This window comes from Ascaphus truei, chromosome 1, assembly GCF_040206685.1.
Source record: "Ascaphus truei isolate aAscTru1 chromosome 1, aAscTru1.hap1, whole genome shotgun sequence".
NCBI lineage: Eukaryota > Metazoa > Chordata > Amphibia > Anura > Ascaphidae > Ascaphus > Ascaphus truei.
In genome coordinates, this window is record NC_134483.1 from 544,499,906 (window position 1) to 544,521,219 (window position 21,314).

General features: G+C 45.5%; 1 protein-coding gene across 2 annotated transcripts in view; it reads right to left on the reverse strand.

The window, feature by feature from the left end:
• LOC142467830 (transcription factor COE3-like) overlaps window positions 1-21,314 on the reverse strand; it is a 259,166-nt gene that overhangs the window by 152,025 nt on the left and 85,827 nt on the right. For both annotated transcript variants that reach the window (XM_075573731.1, XM_075573722.1), the window contains exon 4: window positions 18,472-18,527. In XM_075573731.1, the coding sequence (XP_075429846.1) occupies window positions 18,472-18,527 (56 nt within the window). The remainder of the gene's footprint in view (window positions 1-18,471; window positions 18,528-21,314) is intronic.

Consider the following 21,314-nt stretch of genomic DNA (forward strand, 5'->3'; position numbering starts at 1 on the left):
TTACAGAAGTATAGTGAGTGTCTGAGCGGGTCCTTGTTACAGTATTATAGAATATAGCGAGTGTGTGAGCGGGTCCTTGTTACAGTATTACAGAAGTATAGCGAGTGTCTGAGCGGGTCCTTGTTACAGTATTACAGAAGTATAGCGAGTGTCTGAGCGGGTCCTTGTTACAGTATTACAGAAGTATAGCGAGTGTCTCAGCGGGTCCGTGTTACAGTATTACAGAAGTATAGTGAGTGTGTGAGCGGGTCCTTGTTACAGTATTACAGAAGAATAGCGAGTGTCTGAGCGGGTCCTTGTTACAGTATTACAGAAGTATAGCGAGTGTCTGAGCGGGTCCTTGTTACAGTATTACAGAAGTATAGTGAGTGTCTGAGCGGGTCCTTGTTACAGTATTACAGAAGTATAGCGAGTGTCTGAGCGGGTCCTTGTTACAGTATTACAGAAGTATAGCGAGTGTCTGAGCGGGTCCTTGTTACAGTATTACAGAAGTATAGTTAGTGTCTGAGCAGGTCCTTGTTACAGTATTACAGAAGTATAGCGAGTGTCTGAGCGGGTCCTTGTTACAGTATTACAGAAGTATAGTGAGTGTCTGAGCGGGTCCTTGTTACAGTATTACAGAAGTATAGTGAGTGTCTGAGCGGGTCCTTGTTACAGTATTACAGAAGTATAGCGAGTATCTGAGCGGGTCCTTGTTACAGTATTACAGAAGTATAGCGAGTGTCTGAGCGGGTCCTTGTTACATTATTACAGAAGTATAGCGAGTATCTGAGCGGGTCCTTGTTACAGTATTACAGAAGTATAGCGAGTGTCTGAGCGGGTCCTTGTTACATTATTACAGAAGTATAGCGAGTATCTGAGCGGGTCCTTGTTACAGTATTACAGAAGTATAGCGAGTGTCTGAGCGGGTCCTTGTTACAGTATTATAGAAGTATAGCGAGTGTCTGAGCGGGTCCTTGTTACAGTATTACAGAAGTATAGCGAGTATCTGAGCGGGTCCTTGTTACAGTATTACAGAAGTATAGCGAGTGTCTGAGCGGGTCCTTGTTACAGTATTACAGAAGTATAGCGAGTGTCTGAGCGGGTCCTTGTTACATTATTACAGAAGTATAGCGAGTGTCTGAGCGGGTCCTTGTTACAGTATTACAGAAGTATAGCGAGTGTCTGAGCGGGTCCTTGTTACAGTATTACAGAAGTATAGCGAGTGTCTGAGCGGGTCCTTGTTACAGTATTACAGAAGTATAGCGAGTGTCTTAGTGGGTCCTTGTTACAGTATTACAGAAGTATAGCGAGTGTCTCAGCGGGTCCGTGTTACAGTATTACAGAAGTATAGCGAGTGTCTGAGCGGGTCCTTGTTACAGTATTACAGAAGTATAGCGAGTGTCTGAGCGGGTCCCTGTTACAGTATTACAGAAGTATAGTGAGTGTCTGCGCGGGTCCTTGTTACAGTATTACAGAAGTATAGCGAGTATCTGAGCGGGACCTTGTTACAGTATTACAGAAGTATAGCGAGTATCTGAGCGGGACCTTGTTACAGTATTACAGAAGTATAGCGAGTGTCTGAGCGGGTCCTTGTTACAGTATTACAGAAGTATAGCGAGTGTCTGAGCGGGTCCTTGTTACAGTATTACAGAAGTATAGCGAGTGTCTGAGCGGGTCCTTGTTACAGTATTACAGAAGTATAGCGAGTGTCTGAGCGGGTCCTTGTTACATTATTACAGAAGTATAGCGAGTGTCTGAGCGGGTCCTTGTTACAGTATTACAGAAGTATAGTGAGTGTCTGAGCGGGTCCTTGTTACAGTATTACAGAAGATTAGCGAGTGTCTGAGCGGGTCCTTGTTACAGTATTACAGAAGTATAGCGAGTGTCTGAGCGGGTACTTTTTACAGTATTACAGAAGTATAGTGAGTGTCTGAGCGGGTCCTTGTTACAGTATTACAGAAGTATAGCGAGTGTCTGAGCGGGTCCTTGTTACAGTATTACAGAAGTATAGTGAGTGTCTGAGCGGGTCCTTGTTACAGTATTACAGAAGTATAGCGCGTGTGTGAGCGGGTCCTTGTTACAGTATTATAGAAGTATAGCGAGTGTCTGAGCGGGTCCTTGTTACAGTATTACAGAAGTATAGTGAGTGTGTGAGCGGGTCCTTGTTACAGTATTACAGAAGTATAGCGAGTGTCTGAGCGGGTCCTTGTTACAATATTACAGAAGTATAGTGAGTGTCTGAGCGGGTCCTTGTTACAGTATTACAGAAGTATAGCGAGTGTCTCAGCGGGTCCTTGTTACAATATTACAGAAGTATAGTGAGTGCCTGAGCGGGTCCTTGTTACAGTATTACAGAAGTATAGCGAGTGTCTGAGCGGGTCCTTGTTACAGTATTACAGAAGTATAGTGAGTGTCTGAGCTGGTCCTTGTTACAGTATTACAGAAGTATAGCGAGTGTCTGAGCGGGTCCTTGTTACAGTATTACAGAAGTATAGTGAGTGTCTGAGCGGGTCCTTGTTACAGTATTACAGAAGTATAGCGAGTGTCTGAGCGGGTCCTTGTTACAATATTACAGAAGTATAGTGAGTGCCTGAGCGGGTCCTTGTTACAGTATTACAGAAGTATAGCGAGTGTCTGAGCGGGTCCTTGTTACAGTATTACAGACGTATAGTGAGTGTCTGAGCGGGTCCTTGTTACAGTATTACAGAAGTATAGTGAGTGTCTGAGCAGGTCCTTGTTACAGTATTACAGAAGTATAGCGAGTGTCTGAGCGGGTCCTTGTTACAGTATTACAGAAGTATAGCGAGTGTCTGAGCGGGTCCTTGTTACAGTATTACAGAAGTATAGTGAGTGTCTGAGCGGGTCCTTGTTACAGTATTACAGAAGTATAGCGAGTGTCTGAGCGGGTCCTTGTTACAGTGTTACAGAAGTATAGCGAGTGTCTGAGCTGGTCCTTGTTACAGTATTACAGAAGTATAGCGAGTGTCTGAGCGGGTCCTTGTTACAGTATTACAGAAGTATAGTGAGTGTCTGAGCGGGTCCTTGTTACAGTATTACAGAAGTATAGCGAGTGTCTGAGCGGGTCCTTGTTACAATATTACAGAAGTATAGTGAGTGCCTGAGCGGGTCCTTGTTACAGTATTACAGAAGTATAGCGAGTGTCTGAGCGGGTCCTTGTTACAGTATTACAGAAGTATAGCGAGTGTCTGAGCGGGTCCTTGTTACAGTATTACAGAAGTATAGCGAGTGTCTCAGCGGGTCCTTGTTACAATATTACAGAAGTATAGTGAGTGCCTGAGCGGGTCCTTGTTACAGTATTACAGAAGTATAGCAAGTGTCTGAGCGGGTCCTTGTTACAGTATTACAGAAGTATAGCGAGTGTCTGAGCGGGTCCTTGTTACAGTATTACAGAAGTATAGTGAGTGTATGAGCGGGTTCATGTTACAGTATTACAGAAGTATAGCGAGTGTCTGAATGGGTCCTTGTTACAGTATTACAGAAGTATAGTGAGTGTCTGAGCGGGTCCTTGTTACAGTATTACAGAAGTATAGTGAGTGTCTGAGCGGGTCCTTGTTACAGTATTACAGAAGTATAGTGAGTGTCTGCGCGGGTCCTTGTTACAGTATTACAGAAGTATAGTGAGTGTCTGCGCGGGTCCTTGTTACAGTATTACAGAAGTATATAGAGTGTCTGCGCGGGTCCTTGTTACAGTATTACAGAAGTATAGCGAGTGTCTGAGCGGGTCCTTGTTACAGTATTACAGAAGTATAGCGAGTGTCTGAGCGGGTCCTTGTTACAGTATTAGAGAAGTATAGTGAGTGTCTGAGCGGGACCTTGTTACAGTATTACAGAAGTATAGTGAGTGTCTGAGCGGGACCTTGTTACAGTATTACAGAAGTATAGTGAGTGTCTGAGCGGGTCCTTGTTACAGTATTACAGAAGTATAGTGAGTGTCTGAGCAGGTCCTTGTTACAGTATTACAGAAGTATAGCGAGTGTCTGCGCGTGTCCTTGTTATAGTATTACAGAAGTATAGTGAGTGTCTGAGCGGGTCCTTGTTACAGTATTACAGAAGTATAGCGAGTGTCTGAGCGGGTCCTTGTTACAATATTACAGAAGTATAGTGAGTGTCTGAGCGGGTCCTTGTTACAGTATTACAGAAGTATAGTGAGTGTCTGAGCAGGTCCTTGTTACAGTATTACAGAAGTATAGCTAGTGTCTGAGCGGGTCCTTGTTACAGTATTACAGAAGTATAGCGAGTGTCTGAGCGGGTCCTTGTTACAGTATTACAGAAGTATAGTGAGTGTCTGAGCGGGTCCTTGTTACAGTATTACAGAAGTATAGCGAGTGTCTGAGCGGGTCCTTGTTACAGTGTTACAGAAGTATAGCGAGTGTCTGAGCTGGTCCTTGTTACAGTATTACAGAAGTATAGCGAGTGTCTGAGCGGGTCCTTGTTACAGTATTACAGAAGTATAGTGAGTGTCTGAGCGGGTCCTTGTTACAGTATTACAGAAGTATAGCGAGTGTCTGAGCGGGTCCTTGTTACAATATTACAGAAGTATAGTGAGTGCCTGAGCGGGTCCTTGTTACAGTATTACAGAAGTATAGCGAGTGTCTGAGCGGGTCCTTGTTACAGTATTACAGAAGTATAGCGAGTGTCTGAGCGGGTCCTTGTTACAGTATTACAGAAGTATAGCGAGTGTCTCAGCGGGTCCTTGTTACAATATTACAGAAGTATAGTGAGTGCCTGAGCGGGTCCTTGTTACAGTATTACAGAAGTATAGCGAGTGTCTGAGCGGGTCCTTGTTACAGTATTACAGAAGTATAGCGAGTGTCTGAGCGGGTCCTTGTTACAGTATTACAGAAGTATAGTGAGTGTCTGAGCGGGTCCTTGTTACAGTATTACAGAAGTATAGCGAGTGTCTGAGCGGGTCCTTGTTACAGTATTACAGAAGTATAGCGAGTGTCTTAGTGGGTCCTTGTTACAGTATTACAGAAGTATAGTGAGTGTCTGAGCGGGTCCTTGTTACAGTATTACAGAAGTATAGCGAGTGTCTGAGCTGGTCCTTGTTACAGTATTACAGAAGTATAGCGAGTGTCTGAGCGGGTCCTTGTTACAGTATTACAGAAGTATAGCGAGTGTCTGAGCGGGTCCTTGTTACAGTATTACAGAAGTATAGTGAGTGTATGAGCGGGTTCATGTTACAGTATTACAGAAGTATAGCGAGTGTCTGAATGGGTCCTTGTTACAGTATTACAGAAGTATAGTGAGTGTCTGAGCGGGTCCTTGTTACAGTATTACAGAAGTATAGTGAGTGTCTGAGCGGGTCCTTGTTACAGTATTACAGAAGTATAGTGAGTGTCTGCGCGGGTCCTTGTTACAGTATTACAGAAGTATAGTGAGTGTCTGCGCGGGTCCTTGTTACAGTATTACAGAAGTATATAGAGTGTCTGCGCGGGTCCTTGTTACAGTATTACAGAAGTATAGCGAGTGTCTGAGCGGGTCCTTGTTACAGTATTACAGAAGTATAGCGAGTGTCTGAGCGGGTCCTTGTTACAGTATTAGAGAATTATAGTGAGTGTCTGAGCGGGACCTTGTTACAGTATTACAGAAGTATAGTGAGTGTCTGAGCGGGACCTTGTTACAGTATTACAGAAGTATAGTGAGTGTCTGAGCGGGTCCTTGTTACAGTATTACAGAAGTATAGTGAGTGTCTGAGCAGGTCCTTGTTACAGTATTACAGAAGTATAGCGAGTGTCTGCGCGGGTACTTTTTACAGTATTACAGAAGTATAGCGAGTGTCTGAGCGGGACCTTGTTACAGTATTACAGAAGTATAGTGAGTGTGTGAGCGGGTCCTTGTTACAGTATTACAGAAGTATATTGAGTGTGTGAGCGGGACCTTGTTACAGTATTACAGAAGTATAGTGAGTGTCTGAGCGGTTCTTTGTTACAGTATTACAGAAGTATAGCGAGTGTCTGAGCGGGTCCTTGTTACAGTATTACAGAAGTATAGGGAGTGTCTGAGCGGGTCCTTGTTACAGTATTACAGAAGTATAGTGAGTGTCTGCGCAGGTCCTTGTTACAGTATTACAGAAGTATATTGAGTGTGTGAGCGGGACCTTGTTACAGTATTACAGAAGTATAGCGAGTGTCTGAGCGGGTCCTTGTTACAGTATTACAGAAGTATAGGGAGTGTCTGAGCGGGTCCTTGTTACAGTATTACAGAAGTATAGTGAGTGTCTGCGCGGGTCCTTGTTACAGTATTACAGAAGTATAGGGAGTGTCTGAGCGGGCCCTTCTACAGTATTACAGAAGTATAGCGAGTGTCTGAGCGGGGCCTTGTTACAGTATTACAGAAGTATAGCGAGTGTCTGAGCGGGTCCTTGTTACAGTATTACAGAAGTATAGCGAGTGTCTGAGCGGGTCCTTGTTACAGTATTACAGAAGTATTGCGAGTGTGTGAGCGGGTCCTTATTACAGTATTACAGAATTATAGTGAGTGTCTGAGCGGGTCCTTGATACAGTATTACAGAAGTATAGCGAGTGTGTGAGCGGGTCCTTTTTACAGTATTACATAAATATAGCGAGTGTCTGAGCGGGTCAAGTTACAGTATTACAGAAGTATAGCGAGTGTATGAGCGGGTCCTTGTTACAGTATTAAAGAAGTACAGCGAGTGTCTGAGCGGGTCCTTTTTACAGTATTACAGAAGTATAGCGAGTGTCTGAGCGGGTCCTTGTTACAGTATTACAGAAGTATGGCGAGTGTGTGAGCGGGTCCTTGTTACAGTATTACAGAAGTATAGCAAGTGTCTGAGCGGGTCCTTGTTACAGTATTACAGAAGTATAGTGAGTGTCTGAGCGGGTCCTTGTTACAGTATTACAGAAGTATAGTGAGTGTCTGAGCGGGTCCTTGTTACAGTATTACAGAAGTATAGTGAGTGTCTGAGCGGGTCCTTGTTACAGTATTACAGAAGTATAGCGAGTGTGTGAGCGGGTCCTTGTTACAGTATTACAGAAGTATAGTGAGTGTCTGCGCGGGTCCTTGTTACAGTATTACAGAAGTATAGCGAGTGTCTGAGCGGGTCCTTGTTACAGTATTACAGAAGTATAGCGAGTGTCTGAGCGGGTCCTTGTTACAGTATTACAGAAGTATAGTGAGTGTCTGAGCGGGTCCTTGTTACTGTATTACAGAAGTATAGCGAGTGTCTGAGCAGGTCCTTGTTACTGTATTACAGAAGTATAGCGAGTGTCTGAGCGGGTCCATGTTACAGTATTACAGAATTATAGCGAGTGTCTGAGCGGGTCCTTGTTACAGTATTACAGAAGTATAGCGAGTATCTGAGCGGGTCCTTGTTACAGTATTACAGAAGTATAGCGAGTGTCTGAGCGGGTCCTTGTTACAGTATTACAGAAGTATAGCGAGTGTCTGAGCGGGTCCTTGTTACATTATTACAGAAGTATAGCGAGTGTCTGAGCGGGTCCTTGTTACATTATTACAGAAGTATAGCGAGTGTCTGAGCGGGTCCTTGTTACATTATTACAGAAGTATAGCGAGGGTCTGTGCGGGTCCTTGTTACATTATTACAGAAGTATAGCGAGTGTCTGAGCGGGTCCTTGTTACAGTATTACAGAAGTATAGCGAGTATCTGAGCGGGTCCTTGTTACAGTATTACAGAAGTATAGCGAGTGTCTGAGCGGGTCCTTGTTACAGTATTACAGAAGTATAGCGAGTGTCTGAGCGGGTCCTTGTTACAGTATTACAGAAGTATAGCGAGTGTCTGAGCGGGTCCTTGTTACAGTATTACAGAAGTATAGCGAGTGTGTGAGCGGGTCCTTGTTACAGTATTACAGAAGTATAGCGAGTGTGTGAGCGGGTCCTTGTTACAGTATTACAGAAGTATAGCGAGTGTGTGAGCGGGTCCTTGTTACAGTATTACAGAAGTATAGCGAGTGTCTGAGCGGGTCCTTGTTACAGTATTACAGAAGTATAGCGAGTGTGTGAGCGGGTCCTTGTTACAGTATTACAGAAGTATAGCGAGTGTCTGAGCGGGTCCTTGTTACAGTATTACAGAAGTATAGCGAGTGTCTGAGCGGGTCCTTGTTACAGTATTTCAGAAGTATACCGAGTGTCTGAGCGGGTCCTTGTTACAGTATTACAGAAGTATAGCGAGTGTCTGAGCGGGTCCTTGTTACAGTATTACAGAAGCTTAGCGAGTGTCTGAGCGGGTCCTTGTTACAGTATTACAGAAGTATAGCGAGTGTCTGAGCGGGTCCTTGTTACAGTATTACAGAAGTATAGCGAGTGTGTGAGCGGGTCCTTATTACAGTATTACAGAATTATAGTGAGTGTCTGAGCGGGTCCTTGTTACAGTATTACAGAAGTATAGCGAGTGTGTGAGCGGGTCCTTTTTACAGTATTACATAAGTATAGCGAGTGTCTGAGCGGGTCATGTTACAGTATTACAGAAGTATAGCGAGTGTATGAGCGGGTCCTTGTTACAGTATTACAGAAGTACAGCGAGTGTCTGAGCGGGTCCTTTTTACAGTATTACAGAAGTATAGCGAGTGTCTGAGCGGGTCCTTGTTACAGTATTACAGAAGTATGGCGAGTGTGTGAGCGGGTCCTTGTTACAGTATTACAGAAGTATAGCAAGTGTCTGAGCGGGTCCTTGTTACAGTATTACAGAAGTATAGTGAGTGTCTGAGCGGGTCCTTGTTACAGTATTACAGAAGTATAGTGAGTGTCTGAGCGGGTCCTTGTTACAGTATTACAGAAGTATAGCGAGTGTGTGAGCGGGTCCTTGTTACAGTATTACAGAAGTATAGTGAGTGTCTGCGCGGGTCCTTGTTACAGTATTACAGAAGTATAGCGAGTGTCTGAGCGGGTCCTTGTTACAGTATTACAGAAGTATAGCGAGTGTCTGAGCGGGTCCTTGTTACAGTATTACAGAAGTATAGTGAGTGTCTGAGCGGGTCCTTGTTACTGTATTACAGAAGTATAGCGAGTGTCTGAGCAAGTCCTTGTTACTGTATTACAGAAGTATAGCGAGTGTCTGAGCGGGTCCATGTTACAGTATTACAGAAGTATAGCGAGTGTCTGAGCGGGTCCTTGTTACAGTATTACAGAAGTATAGCGAGTATCTGAGCGGGTCCTTGTTACAGTATTACAGAAGTATAGCGAGTGTCTGAGCGGGTCCTTGTTACAGTATTACAGAAGTATAGCGAGTGTCTGAGCGGGTCCTTGTTACATTATTACAGAAGTATAGCGAGTGTCTGAGCGGGTCCTTGTTACATTATTACAGAAGTATAGCGAGTGTCTGAGCGGGTCCTTGTTACATTATTACAGAAGTATAGCGAGGGTCTGTGCGGGTCCTTGTTACATTATTACAGAAGTATAGTGAGTGTCTGAGCGGGTCCTTGTTACAGTATTACAGAAGTATAGCGAGTATCTGAGCGGGTCCTTGTTACAGTATTACAGAAGTATAGCGAGTGTCTGAGCGGGTCCTTGTTACAGTATTACAGAAGTATAGCGAGTGTCTGAGCGGGTCCTTGTTACAGTATTAGAGAAGTATAGTGAGTGTCTGAGCGGGACCTTGTTACAGTATTACAGAAGTATAGTGAGTGTCTGAGCGGGACCTTGTTACAGTATTACAGAAGTATAGTGAGTGTCTGAGCGGGTCCTTGTTACAGTATTACAGAAGTATAGTGAGTGTCTGAGCAGGTCCTTGTTACAGTATTACAGAAGTATAGCGAGTGTCTGCGCGTGTCCTTGTTATAGTATTACAGAAGTATAGTGAGTGTCTGAGCGGGTCCTTGTTACAGTATTACAGAAGTATAGCGAGTGTCTGAGCGGGTCCTTGTTACAGTATTACAGAAGTATAGCGAGTGTCTGAGCGGGTCCTTGTTACAATATTACAGAAGTATAGCGAGTGTCTGAGCGGGTCCTTGTTACAGTATTACAGAAGTATAGCGAGTGTCTGAGCGGGTCCTTGTTACAGTATTACAGAAGTATAGTGAGTGTCTGAGCGGGTACTTTTTACAGTATTACAGAAGTATAGCGAGTGTCTGAGCGGGACCTTGTTACAGTATTACAGAAGTATAGTGAGTGTGTGAGCGGGTCCTTGTTACAGTATTACAGAAGTATATTGAGTGTGTGAGCGGGACCTTGTTACAGTATTACAGAAGTATAGTGAGTGTCTGAGCGGTTCTTTGTTACAGTATTACAGAAGTATAGCGAGTGTCTGAGCGGGTCCTTGTTACAGTATTACAGAAGTATAGGGAGTGTCTGAGCGGGTCCTTGTTACAGTATTACAGAAGTATAGTGAGTGTCTGCGCGGGTCCTTGTTACAGTATTACAGAAGTATATTGAGTGTGTGAGCGGGACCTTGTTACAGTATTACAGAAGTATAGCGAGTGTCTGAGCGGGTCCTTGTTACAGTATTACAGAAGTATAGGGAGTGTCTGAGCGGGTCCTTGTTACAGTATTACAGAAGTATAGTGAGTGTCTGCGCGGGTCCTTGTTACAGTATTACAGAAGTATAGGGAGTGTCTGAGCGGGCCCTTCTACAGTATTACAGAAGTATAGCGAGTGTCTGAGCGGGGCCTTGTTACAGTATTACAGAAGTATAGCGAGTGTCTGAGCGGGTCCTTGTTACAGTATTACAGAAGTATAGCGAGTGTCTGAGCGGGTCCTTGTTACAGTATTACAGAAGTATAGCGAGTGTGTGAGCGGGTCCTTATTACAGTATTACAGAATTATAGTGAGTGTCTGAGCGGGTCCTTGTTACAGTATTACAGAAGTATAGCGAGTGTGTGAGCGGGTCCTTTTTACAGTATTACATAAATATAGCGAGTGTCTGAGCGGGTCAAGTTACAGTATTACAGAAGTATAGCGAGTGTATGAGCGGGTCCTTGTTACAGTATTAAAGAAGTACAGCGAGTGTCTGAGCGGGTCCTTTTTACAGTATTACAGAAGTATAGCGAGTGTCTGAGCGGGTCCTTGTTACAGTATTACAGAAGTATGGCGAGTGTGTGAGCGGGTCCTTGTTACAGTATTACAGAAGTATAGCAAGTGTCTGAGCGGGTCCTTGTTACAGTATTACAGAAGTATAGTGAGTGTCTGAGCGGGTCCTTGTTACAGTATTACAGAAGTATAGCGAGTGTCTGAGCGGGTCCTTGTTACAGTATTACAGAAGTATAGTGAGTGTCTGAGCGGGTCCTTGTTACAGTATTACAGAAGTATAGCGAGTGTGTGAGCGGGTCCTTGTTACAGTATTACAGAAGTATAGTGAGTGTCTGCGCGGGTCCTTGTTACAGTATTACAGAAGTATAGCGAGTGTCTGAGCGGGTCCTTGTTACAGTATTACAGAAGTATAGCGAGTGTCTGAGCGGGTCCTTGTTACAGTATTACAGAAGTATAGTGAGTGTCTGAGCGGGTCCTTGTTACTGTATTACAGAAGTATAGCGAGTGTCTGAGCAGGTCCTTGTTACTGTATTACAGAAGTATAGCGAGTGTCTGAGCGGGTCCATGTTACAGTATTACAGAATTATAGCGAGTGTCTGAGCGGGTCCTTGTTACAGTATTACAGAAGTATAGCGAGTATCTGAGCGGGTCCTTGTTACAGTATTACAGAAGTATAGCGAGTGTCTGAGCGGGTCCTTGTTACAGTATTACAGAAGTATAGCGAGTGTCTGAGCGGGTCCTTGTTACATTATTACAGAAGTATAGCGAGTGTCTGAGCGGGTCCTTGTTACATTATTACAGAAGTATAGCGAGTGTCTGAGCGGGTCCTTGTTACATTATTACAGAAGTATAGCGAGGGTCTGTGCGGGTCCTTGTTACATTATTACAGAAGTATAGCGAGTGTCTGAGCGGGTCCTTGTTACAGTATTACAGAAGTATAGCGAGTATCTGAGCGGGTCCTTGTTACAGTATTACAGAAGTATAGCGAGTGTCTGAGCGGGTCCTTGTTACAGTATTACAGAAGTATAGCGAGTGTCTGAGCGGGTCCTTGTTACAGTATTACAGAAGTATAGCGAGTGTCTGAGCGGGTCCTTGTTACAGTATTACAGAAGTATAGCGAGTGTCTGAGCGGGTCCTTGTTACAGTATTACAGAAGTATAGCGAGTGTGTGAGCGGGTACTTGTTACAGTATTACAGAAGTATAGCGAGTGTGTGAGCGGGTCCTTGTTACAGTATTACAGAAGTATAGCGAGTGTCTGAGCGGGTCCTTGTTACAGTATTACAGAAGTATAGCGAGTGTGTGAGCGGGTCCTTGTTACAGTATTACAGAAGTATAGCGAGTGTCTGAGCGGGTCCTTGTTACAGTATTACAGAAGTATAGCGAGTGTCTGAGCGGGTCCTTGTTACAGTATTTCAGAAGTATACCGAGTGTCTGAGCGGGTCCTTGTTACAGTATTACAGAAGTATAGCGAGTGTCTGAGCGGGTCCTTGTTACAGTATTACAGAAGCTTAGCGAGTGTCTGAGCGGGTCCTTGTTACAGTATTACAGAAGTATAGCGAGTGTCTGAGCGGGTCCTTGTTACAGTATTACAGAAGTATAGCGAGTGTGTGAGCGGGTCCTTATTACAGTATTACAGAATTATAGTGAGTGTCTGAGCGGGTCCTTGTTACAGTATTACAGAAGTATAGCGAGTGTGTGAGCGGGTCCTTGTTACAGTATTACAGAAGTATAGCGAGTGTGTGAGCGGGTCCTTTTTACAGTATTACATAAGTATAGCGAGTGTCTGAGCGGGTCATGTTACAGTATTACAGAAGTACAGCGAGTGTCTGAGCGGGTCCTTTTTACAGTATTACAGAAGTATAGCGAGTGTCTGAGCGGGTCCTTGTTACAGTATTACAGAAGTATAGCGAGTGTCTGAGCGGGTCCTTGTTACAGTATTTCAGAAGTATACCGAGTGTCTGAGCGGGTCCTTGTTACAGTATTACAGAAGTATAGCGAGTGTCTGAGCGGGTCCTTGTTACAGTATTACAGAAGTATAGCGAGTGTCTGAGCGGGTCCATGTTACATTATTACAGAATTATAGCGAGTGTCTGAGCGGGTCCTTGTTACTGTATTACAGAAGTATAGCGAGTATCTGAGCGGGTCCTTGTTACAGTATTACAGAAGTATAGCGAGTGTCTGAGCGGGTCCTTGTAACAGTATTACAGAAGTATAGCGAGTGTCTGAGCGGGTCCTTGTTACAGTATTACAGAAGTATAGCGAGTATCTGAGCGGGTCCTTGTTACAGTATTACAGAAGTATAGCGAGTGTCTGAGCGGGTCCTTGTTACAGTATTACAGAAGTATAGCGAGTGTCTGAGCGGGTCCTTGTTACATTATTACAGAAGTATAGCGAGTGTCTGAGCGGGTCCTTGTTACATTATTACAGAAGTATAGCGAGTGTCTGAGCGGGTCCTTGTTACATTATTACAGAAGTATAGCGAGGGTCTGTGCGGGTCCTTGTTACATTATTACAGAAGTATAGCGAGTGTCTGAGCGGGTCCTTGTTACAGTATTACAGAAGTATAGCGAGTATCTGAGCGGGTCCTTGTTACAGTATTACAGAAGTATAGCGAGTGTCTGAGCGGGTCCTTGTTACAGTATTACAGAAGTATAGCGAGTGTCTGAGCGGGTCCTTGTTACAGTATTACAGAAGTATAGCGAGTGTCTGAGCGGGTCCTTGTTACAGTATTACAGAAGTATAGCGAGTGTGTGAGCGGGTCCTTGTTACAGTATTACAGAAGTATAGAGAGTGTGTGAGCGGGTACTTGTTACAGTATTACAGAAGTATAGCGAGTGTGTGAGCGGGTCCTTGTTACAGTATTACAGAAGTATAGCGAGTGTCTGAGCGGGTCCTTGTTACAGTATTACAGAAGTATAGCGAGTGTGTGAGCGGGTCCTTGTTACAGTATTACAGAAGTATAGCGAGTGTCTGAGCGGGTCCTTGTTACAGTATTACAGAAGTATAGCGAGTGTCTGAGCGGGTCCTTGTTACAGTATTTCAGAAGTATACCGAGTGTCTGAGCGGGTCCTTGTTACAGTATTACAGAAGTATAGCGAGTGTCTGAGCGGGTCCTTGTTACAGTATTACAGAAGCTTAGCGAGTGTCTGAGCGGGTCCTTGTTACAGTATTACAGAAGTATAGCGAGTGTCTGAGCGTGTCCTTGTTACAGTATTACAGAAGTATAGCGAGTGTGTGAGCGGGTCCTTATTACAGTATTACAGAATTATAGTGAGTGTCTGAGCGGGTCCTTGTTACAGTATTACAGAAGTATAGCGAGTGTGTGAGCGGGTCCTTTTTACAGTATTACATAAGTATAGCGAGTGTCTGAGCGGGTCATGTTACAGTATTACAGAAGTATAGCGAGTGTATGAGCGGGTCCTTGTTACAGTATTACAGAAGTACAGCGAGTGTCTGAGCGGGTCCTTTTTACAGTATTACAGAAGTATAGCGAGTGTCTGAGCGGGTCCTTGTTACAGTATTACAGAAGTATGGCGAGTGTGTGAGCGGGTCCTTGTTACAGTATTACAGAAGTATAGCAAGTGTCTGAGCGGGTCCTTGTTACAGTATTACAGAAGTATAGTGAGTGTCTGAGCGGGTCCTTGTTACAGTATTACAGAAGTATAGTGAGTGTCTGAGCGGGTCCTTGTTACAGTATTACAGAAGTATAGCGAGTGTGTGAGCGGGTCCTTGTTACAGTATTACAGAAGTATAGTGAGTGTCTGCGCGGGTCCTTGTTACAGTATTACAGAAGTATAGCGAGTGTCTGAGCGGGTCCTTGTTACAGTATTACAGAAGTATAGCGAGTGTCTGAGCGGGTCCTTGTTACAGTATTACAGAAGTATAGTGAGTGTCTGAGCGGGTCCTTGTTACTGTATTACAGAAGTATAGCGAGTGTCTGAGCAGGTCCTTGTTACTGTATTACAGAAGTATAGCGAGTGTCTGAGCGGGTCCATGTTACAGTATTACAGAAGTATAGCGAGTGTCTGAGCGGGTCCTTGTTACAGTATTACAGAAGTATAGCGAGTATCTGAGCGGGTCCTTGTTACAGTATTACAGAAGTATAGCGAGTGTCTGAGCGGGTCCTTGTTACAGTATTACAGAAGTATAGCGAGTGTCTGAGCGGGTCCTTGTTACATTATTACAGAAGTATAGCGAGTGTCTGAGCGGGTCCTTGTTACATTATTACAGAAGTATAGCGAGTGTCTGAGCGGGTCCTTGTTACATTATTACAGAAGTATAGCGAGGGTCTGTGCGGGTCCTTGTTACATTATTACAGAAGTATAGTGAGTGTCTGAGCGGGTCCTTGTTACAGTATTACAGAAGTATAGCGAGTATCTGAGCGGGTCCTTGTTACAGTATTACAGAAGTATAGCGAGTGTCTGAGCGGGTCCTTGTTACAGTATTACAGAAGTATAGCGAGTGTCTGAGCGGGTCCTTGTTACAGTATTACAGAAGTATAGCGAGTGTCTGAGCGGGTCCTTGTTACAGTATTACAGAAGTATAGCGAGTGTGTGAGCGGGTCCTTGTTACAGTATTACAGAAGTATAGCGAGTGTATGAGCGGGTCCTTGTTACAGTATTACAGAAGTACAGCGAGTGTCTGAGCGGGTCCTTTTTACAGTATTACAGAAGTATAGCGAGTGTCTGAGCGGGTCCTTGTTACAGTATTACAGAAGTATGGCGAGTGTGTGAGCGGGTCCTTGTTACAGTATTACAGAAGTATAGCAAGTGTCTGAGCGGGTCCTTGTTACAGTATTACAGAAGTATAGTGAGTGTCTGAGCGGGTCCTTGTTACAGTATTACAGAAGTATAGTGAGTGTCTGAGCGGGTCCTTGTTACAGTATTACAGAAGTATAGCGAGTGTGTGAGCGGGTCCTTGTTACAGTATTACAGAAGTATAGTGAGTGTCTGCGCGGGTCCTTGTTACAGTATTACAGAAGTATAGCGAGTGTCTGAGCGGGTCCTTGTTACAGTATTACAGAAGTATAGCGAGTGTCTGAGCGGGTCCTTGTTACAGTATTACAGAAGTATAGTGAGTGTCTGAGCGGGTCCTTGTTACTGTATTACAGAAGTATAGCGAGTGTCTGAGCAGGTCCTTGTTACTGTATTACAGAAGTATAGCGAGTGTCTGAGCGGGTCCATGTTACAGTATTACAGAAGTATAGCGAGTGTCTGAGCGGGTCCTTGTTACAGTATTACAGAAGTATAGCGAGTATCTGAGCGGGTCCTTGTTACAGTATTACAGAAGTATAGCGAGTGTCTGAGCGGGTCCTTGTTACAGTATTACAGAAGTATAGCGAGTGTCTGAGCGGGTCCTTGTTACATTATTACAGAAGTATAGCGAGTGTCTGAGCGGGTCCTTGTTACATTATTACAGAAGTATAGCGAGTGTCTGAGCGGGTCCTTGTTACATTATTACAGAAGTATAGCGAGGGTCTGTGCGGGTCCTTGTTACATTATTACAGAAGTATAGTGAGTGTCTGAGCGGGTCCTTGTTACAGTATTACAGAAGTATAGCGAGTATCTGAGCGGGTCCTTGTTACAGTATTACAGAAGTATAGCGAGTGTCTGAGCGGGTCCTTGTTACAGTATTACAGAAGTATAGCGAGTGTCTGAGCGGGTCCTTGTTACAGTATTACAGAAGTATAGCGAGTGTCTGAGCGGGTCCTTGTTACAGTATTACAGAAGTATAGCGAGTGTGTGAGCGGGTCCTTGTTACAGTATTACAGAAGTATAGCGAGTGTGTCAGCGGGTACTTGTTACAGTATTACAGAAGTATAGCGAGTGTGTGAGCGGGTCCTTGTTACAGTATTACAGAAGTATAGCGAGTGTCTGAGCGGGTCCTTGTTACAGTATTACAGAAGTATAGCGAGTGTGTGAGCGGGTCCTTGTTACAGTATTACAGAAGTATAGCGAGTGTCTGAGCGGGTCCTTGTTACAGTATTACAGAAGTATAGCGAGTGTCTGAGCGGGTCCTTGTTACAGTATTACAGAAGTATAGCGAGTGTCTGAGCGGGTCCTTGTTACAGTATTACAGAAGTATAGCGAGTGTCTGAGCGGGTCCTTGTTACAGTATTACAGAAGTATAGCGAGTGTCTGAGCGGGTCCTTGTTACAGTATTACAGAAGTATAGCGAGTGTCTGAGCGGGTCCTTGTTACAGTATTACAGAAGTATAGCGAGTGTGTGAGCGGGTCCTTGTTACAGTATTACAGAAGTATAGCGAGTGTGTGAGCGGGTACTTGTTACAGTATTACAGAAGTATAGCGAGTGTGTGAGCGGGTCCTTGTTACAGTATTACAGAAGTATAGCGAGTGTCTGAGCGGGTCCTTGTTACAGTATTACAGAAGTATAGCGAGTGTGTGAGCGGGTCCTTGTTACAGTATTACAGAAGTATAGCGAGTGTCTGAGCGGGTCCTTGTTACAGTATTACAGAAGTATAGCGAGTGTCTGAGCGGGTCCTTGTTACAGTATTACAGAAGTATAGCGAGTGTCTGAGCGGGTCCTTGTTACAGTATTACAGAAGTATAGCGAGTGTCTGAGCGGGTCCTTGTTACAGTATTACAGAAGTATAGCGAGTGTCTGAGCGGGTCCTTGTTACAGTATTACAGAAGTATAGCGAGTGTCTGAGCGGGTCCTTGTTACAGTATTACAGAAGTATAGCGAGTGTCTGAGCGGGTCCTTGTTACAGTATTACAGAAGTATAGCGAGTGTCTGAGCGGGTCCTTGTTACAGTATTACAGAAGTATAGCGAGTGTCTGAGCGGGTCCTTGTTACAGTATTACAGAAGTATAGCGAGTGTCTGTTGTTTCAATGTAATCTTTTGCTGTGAACCCGATGGTCACAGTGTACTGCGAGTTTTATGCCCTGCCTGGAAGGAGACAGCGATTGTGTGTGGTACAGTAAGTGGGAGGCTGGCATTATGTAGTACAGTATAAATGGGAAACATCCTCTGTGTTTGGATTCTCAGTTGAGGTTTCTGAGTTGATGTATCGTGTATCTGTGATGTCTCACACTGGGACCGAGGGGCACACTGACCCAAACAGGTTGAGCACCACTGCCGTAGTGCAGGGAGGCTGGACTCTGTTCAAAGAACTAAGCCTCTGAGCCACCTGTGCTGAAGCAGGGATTTCCTGAAAACCTGACCTGTTGGGCGGGGCTGGGGAGGGCTTGAGGACGGGAGTTGAGCCCCCCTGCTTTTGTGTATGGATGTCTTTTCTCATTCTGCGTGAACCTGAATTTAAGAGACACCATTGGATTGAGCAACTGTCCGCATTGACACGCTGATAGTGACAGAGAACGTTCTGGTTAGAGGCTTTGCATGGGATACAACGAGGGACTTCAGTGACCAGCAGTGCTCCAGTGTGAACACCCTGCACTTCCTGCTTAGAGGGTCCCTGAGCTGGGTCACATTAATCTAAGCAAAGGGGGAGATAGTATTCTCACAACAAAAAGGTGGAAGGGTTCGACACGCCAGTCCCTACCTGCTTAGACATGGAGTCGATGAGCCGTACATACAGATCCTGCTCCGTCCTGAGCCCTGCAAGAATAATGACAGAAGAAGCTGCTTTCACCTGCTGAGCACAGTCCACATGCATCCATAACAGTTCATACAGTATGTGGGGGAAATGGCTGTTCTTATAGCCACACTTTGGGGTCTACATATCCAGCTCACAGGCTGGCTGATCTTATAGCCACACTTTGGGGTCTATACTATGTATCCAGCTCACCGGCCGGCTGTTTTGGACGGAATGGGATATTTGATCGCGGTCGTTTCGCCGCAGACGATTTTCCACTGGAATCAGTGCTGCGGGCCACTTGTAAGGTCAGTTTTATTACTAGTTAGGGTACAGGGGTTAATGTAAGGGTTTTAGTGGTTAGGGTAGGGGGTGTTAGGGTACGGGCTTAGGGTAGGGGGTTTAAGGGTAGGGGGTTTACTTAGTGATCGGCAGCGAAGTGGCCGGTGGAGGAAGCTTCTGGCGGCGGAGAGAGTCACGACGAAACGGCCGCGACCAAATGTCCTAGAACAGTTTTGGAGATCATATGTGGCTCATAAAGTCATTTGGGGCAAATTAATCTAACATGAGGCGCACAGACCGGCGTCAGCACCAGCAATGTATAATACAGACTGATCCCTGGGAGAATCACTGCACCAACATCGTACCCTCGCCTCCGCCACCACCCACTGCCTCCGCCACCGACGACGCCACCACCGACGCCGCCATGCTGCACAAGATACTTATCAAGGCTCATGAGGTCATATACAACCATGTCCATGGAGTATTTTGTGTTGGTCCATATAAAGGTCCAATCTAAATAATGTATATGTGCTCTGAAAGGACTAGCTTATTCTGGAGAGGGAAGTTTAAAACAATAGGTGACACCACAACCTTATAAATAGGAGACAGCAAACAGTTTCCAGACCTCAATGAAGAATCCAAAGATGAGGGCTAAAGGCTGCCAAAGATGAGGGCTAAAGGCTGCCAAAGATGAGGGCTAAAGGCTGCCAAAGATGAGGGCTAAAGGCTGCCAAAGATGTCACAATATTTATTATTAAGGGGAACCCCGCGGCTAAAGATCCCACGATATTTATTATTAAGGGGAACCCCGCGGCTAAAGATCCCACGATATTTATAATTAAGGGGAACCCCAAGGCTAAAGTTCCCACAATATTTATTATTAAGGGGAACCCTTTGGACATTCGCAGCAGGCAAGAATGTGCGCAGATATCCGCTAGAAATGGAAGACTGCAAACCTCTTCCTTACATATCTCCTTCATACCAACTACGGGAAATATTTCCTGCCAAGGCTGGCGGCCTCTCGGCAAATGTCGGTGGAATTTAGAGAGAAAAAATAATAATTTCTCATTTTTAAATCTTTATATTAACAAAAAGCCTTTACTCCAAAACTGGGACAGAATCCCATCTCTCGATAAGATTATAGTCAGCGCTATCAGATTTCAGCAAAAATATGCAAACAGCACAAACACGTCCTCTCCGTGACAGGGAGAAGTTATTGATATTACTGAGTCTTGTTTCTTGACTGAAATGTTGCATGAACACCTGCAATTCATAAACCTCACATCCTCCTTCAGAAAGAGTTCACGAGTCGCAGGATTTCATGCAGCGCTTTAACAAGAATCCCCCCCACATCTGTGTCACGTGGCACCCACTTTTCTTACATTTAGACTCACACTATAACGGGTGCCACGTTGGTTAATGACTCATGAAAGATCCTGATGTAAAGTGCGGAGTGCACTGGAAAACATGAATATCCTAATTATTAATCAATATTCTGCAGTGTAACTAAACCCCTGTAACACTAAACTCCCCCGGTCCCTCCCTGCCCCCGCAGCAGCATGTCTGTGAGGAACAGGTGATGTTCCCTGTATTGCTACAGCCCTTACGGCTCTGCAGAAACCCTGAGGAGTGGGGATAGAAGCAGCACCTGGGAGCGGGACATAAGCAGCACCTGGGAGCGGGGACAGAAGCAACACCTGGGAGAGGGACAGAAGCTGCACCTGGGAGCGGGACAGAAGCAGCACCTGGGAGCGGGACAGAAGCAGCACCTGGGAGAGGGACAGAAGCAGCACCTGGGAGAGGGACAGAAGCTGCACCTGGGAGTGGGACAGAAGCAGCACCTGGGAGCGGGGACAGAAGCAGCACCTGGGAGTGGGACAGAAGCAGCACCTGGGAGCTGGGACAGAAGCAGCACCTGGGAGCGGGACAGAAGCAGCACCTGGGAGCGGGACAGAAGCTGCACCTGGGAGCAGGGACAGAAGCAGCACCTGGGAGAGAGACAGAAGCAGCACCTGGGAGAGGGGACAGAAGCAGCACCTGGGAGCGGGGACAGAAGCAGCACCTGGTAGCGGGACAGAAGCTGCACCTGGGAGCGGGGACAGAAGCAGCACCTGGGAGCGGGGACAGAAGCTGCACCTGGGAGCGGGACAGAAGCAGCACCTGGATGAGGGGACAGAAGCAGCACCTGGGAGAGGGACAGAAGCTGCACCTGGGAGCGGGACAGAAGCAGCACCTGGGAGAGAGACAGAAGCAGCACCTGGGAGAGGGGACAGAAGCAGCACCCGGGAGTGGGACAGAAGCTGCACCTGGGAGCGGGGACAGAAGCAGCACCTGGGAGCGGGGACAGAAGCTGCACCTGGGAGCGGGACAGAAGCAGCACCTGGGAGAGGGGACAGAAGCAGCACCTGGGAGTGGGACAGAAGCTGCACCTGGGAGTGGGACAGAAGCAGCACCTGGGAGCGGGGACAGAAGCTGCACCTGGGAGCGGGACAGAAGCAGCACCTGGTAGAGGGACAGAAGCTGCACCT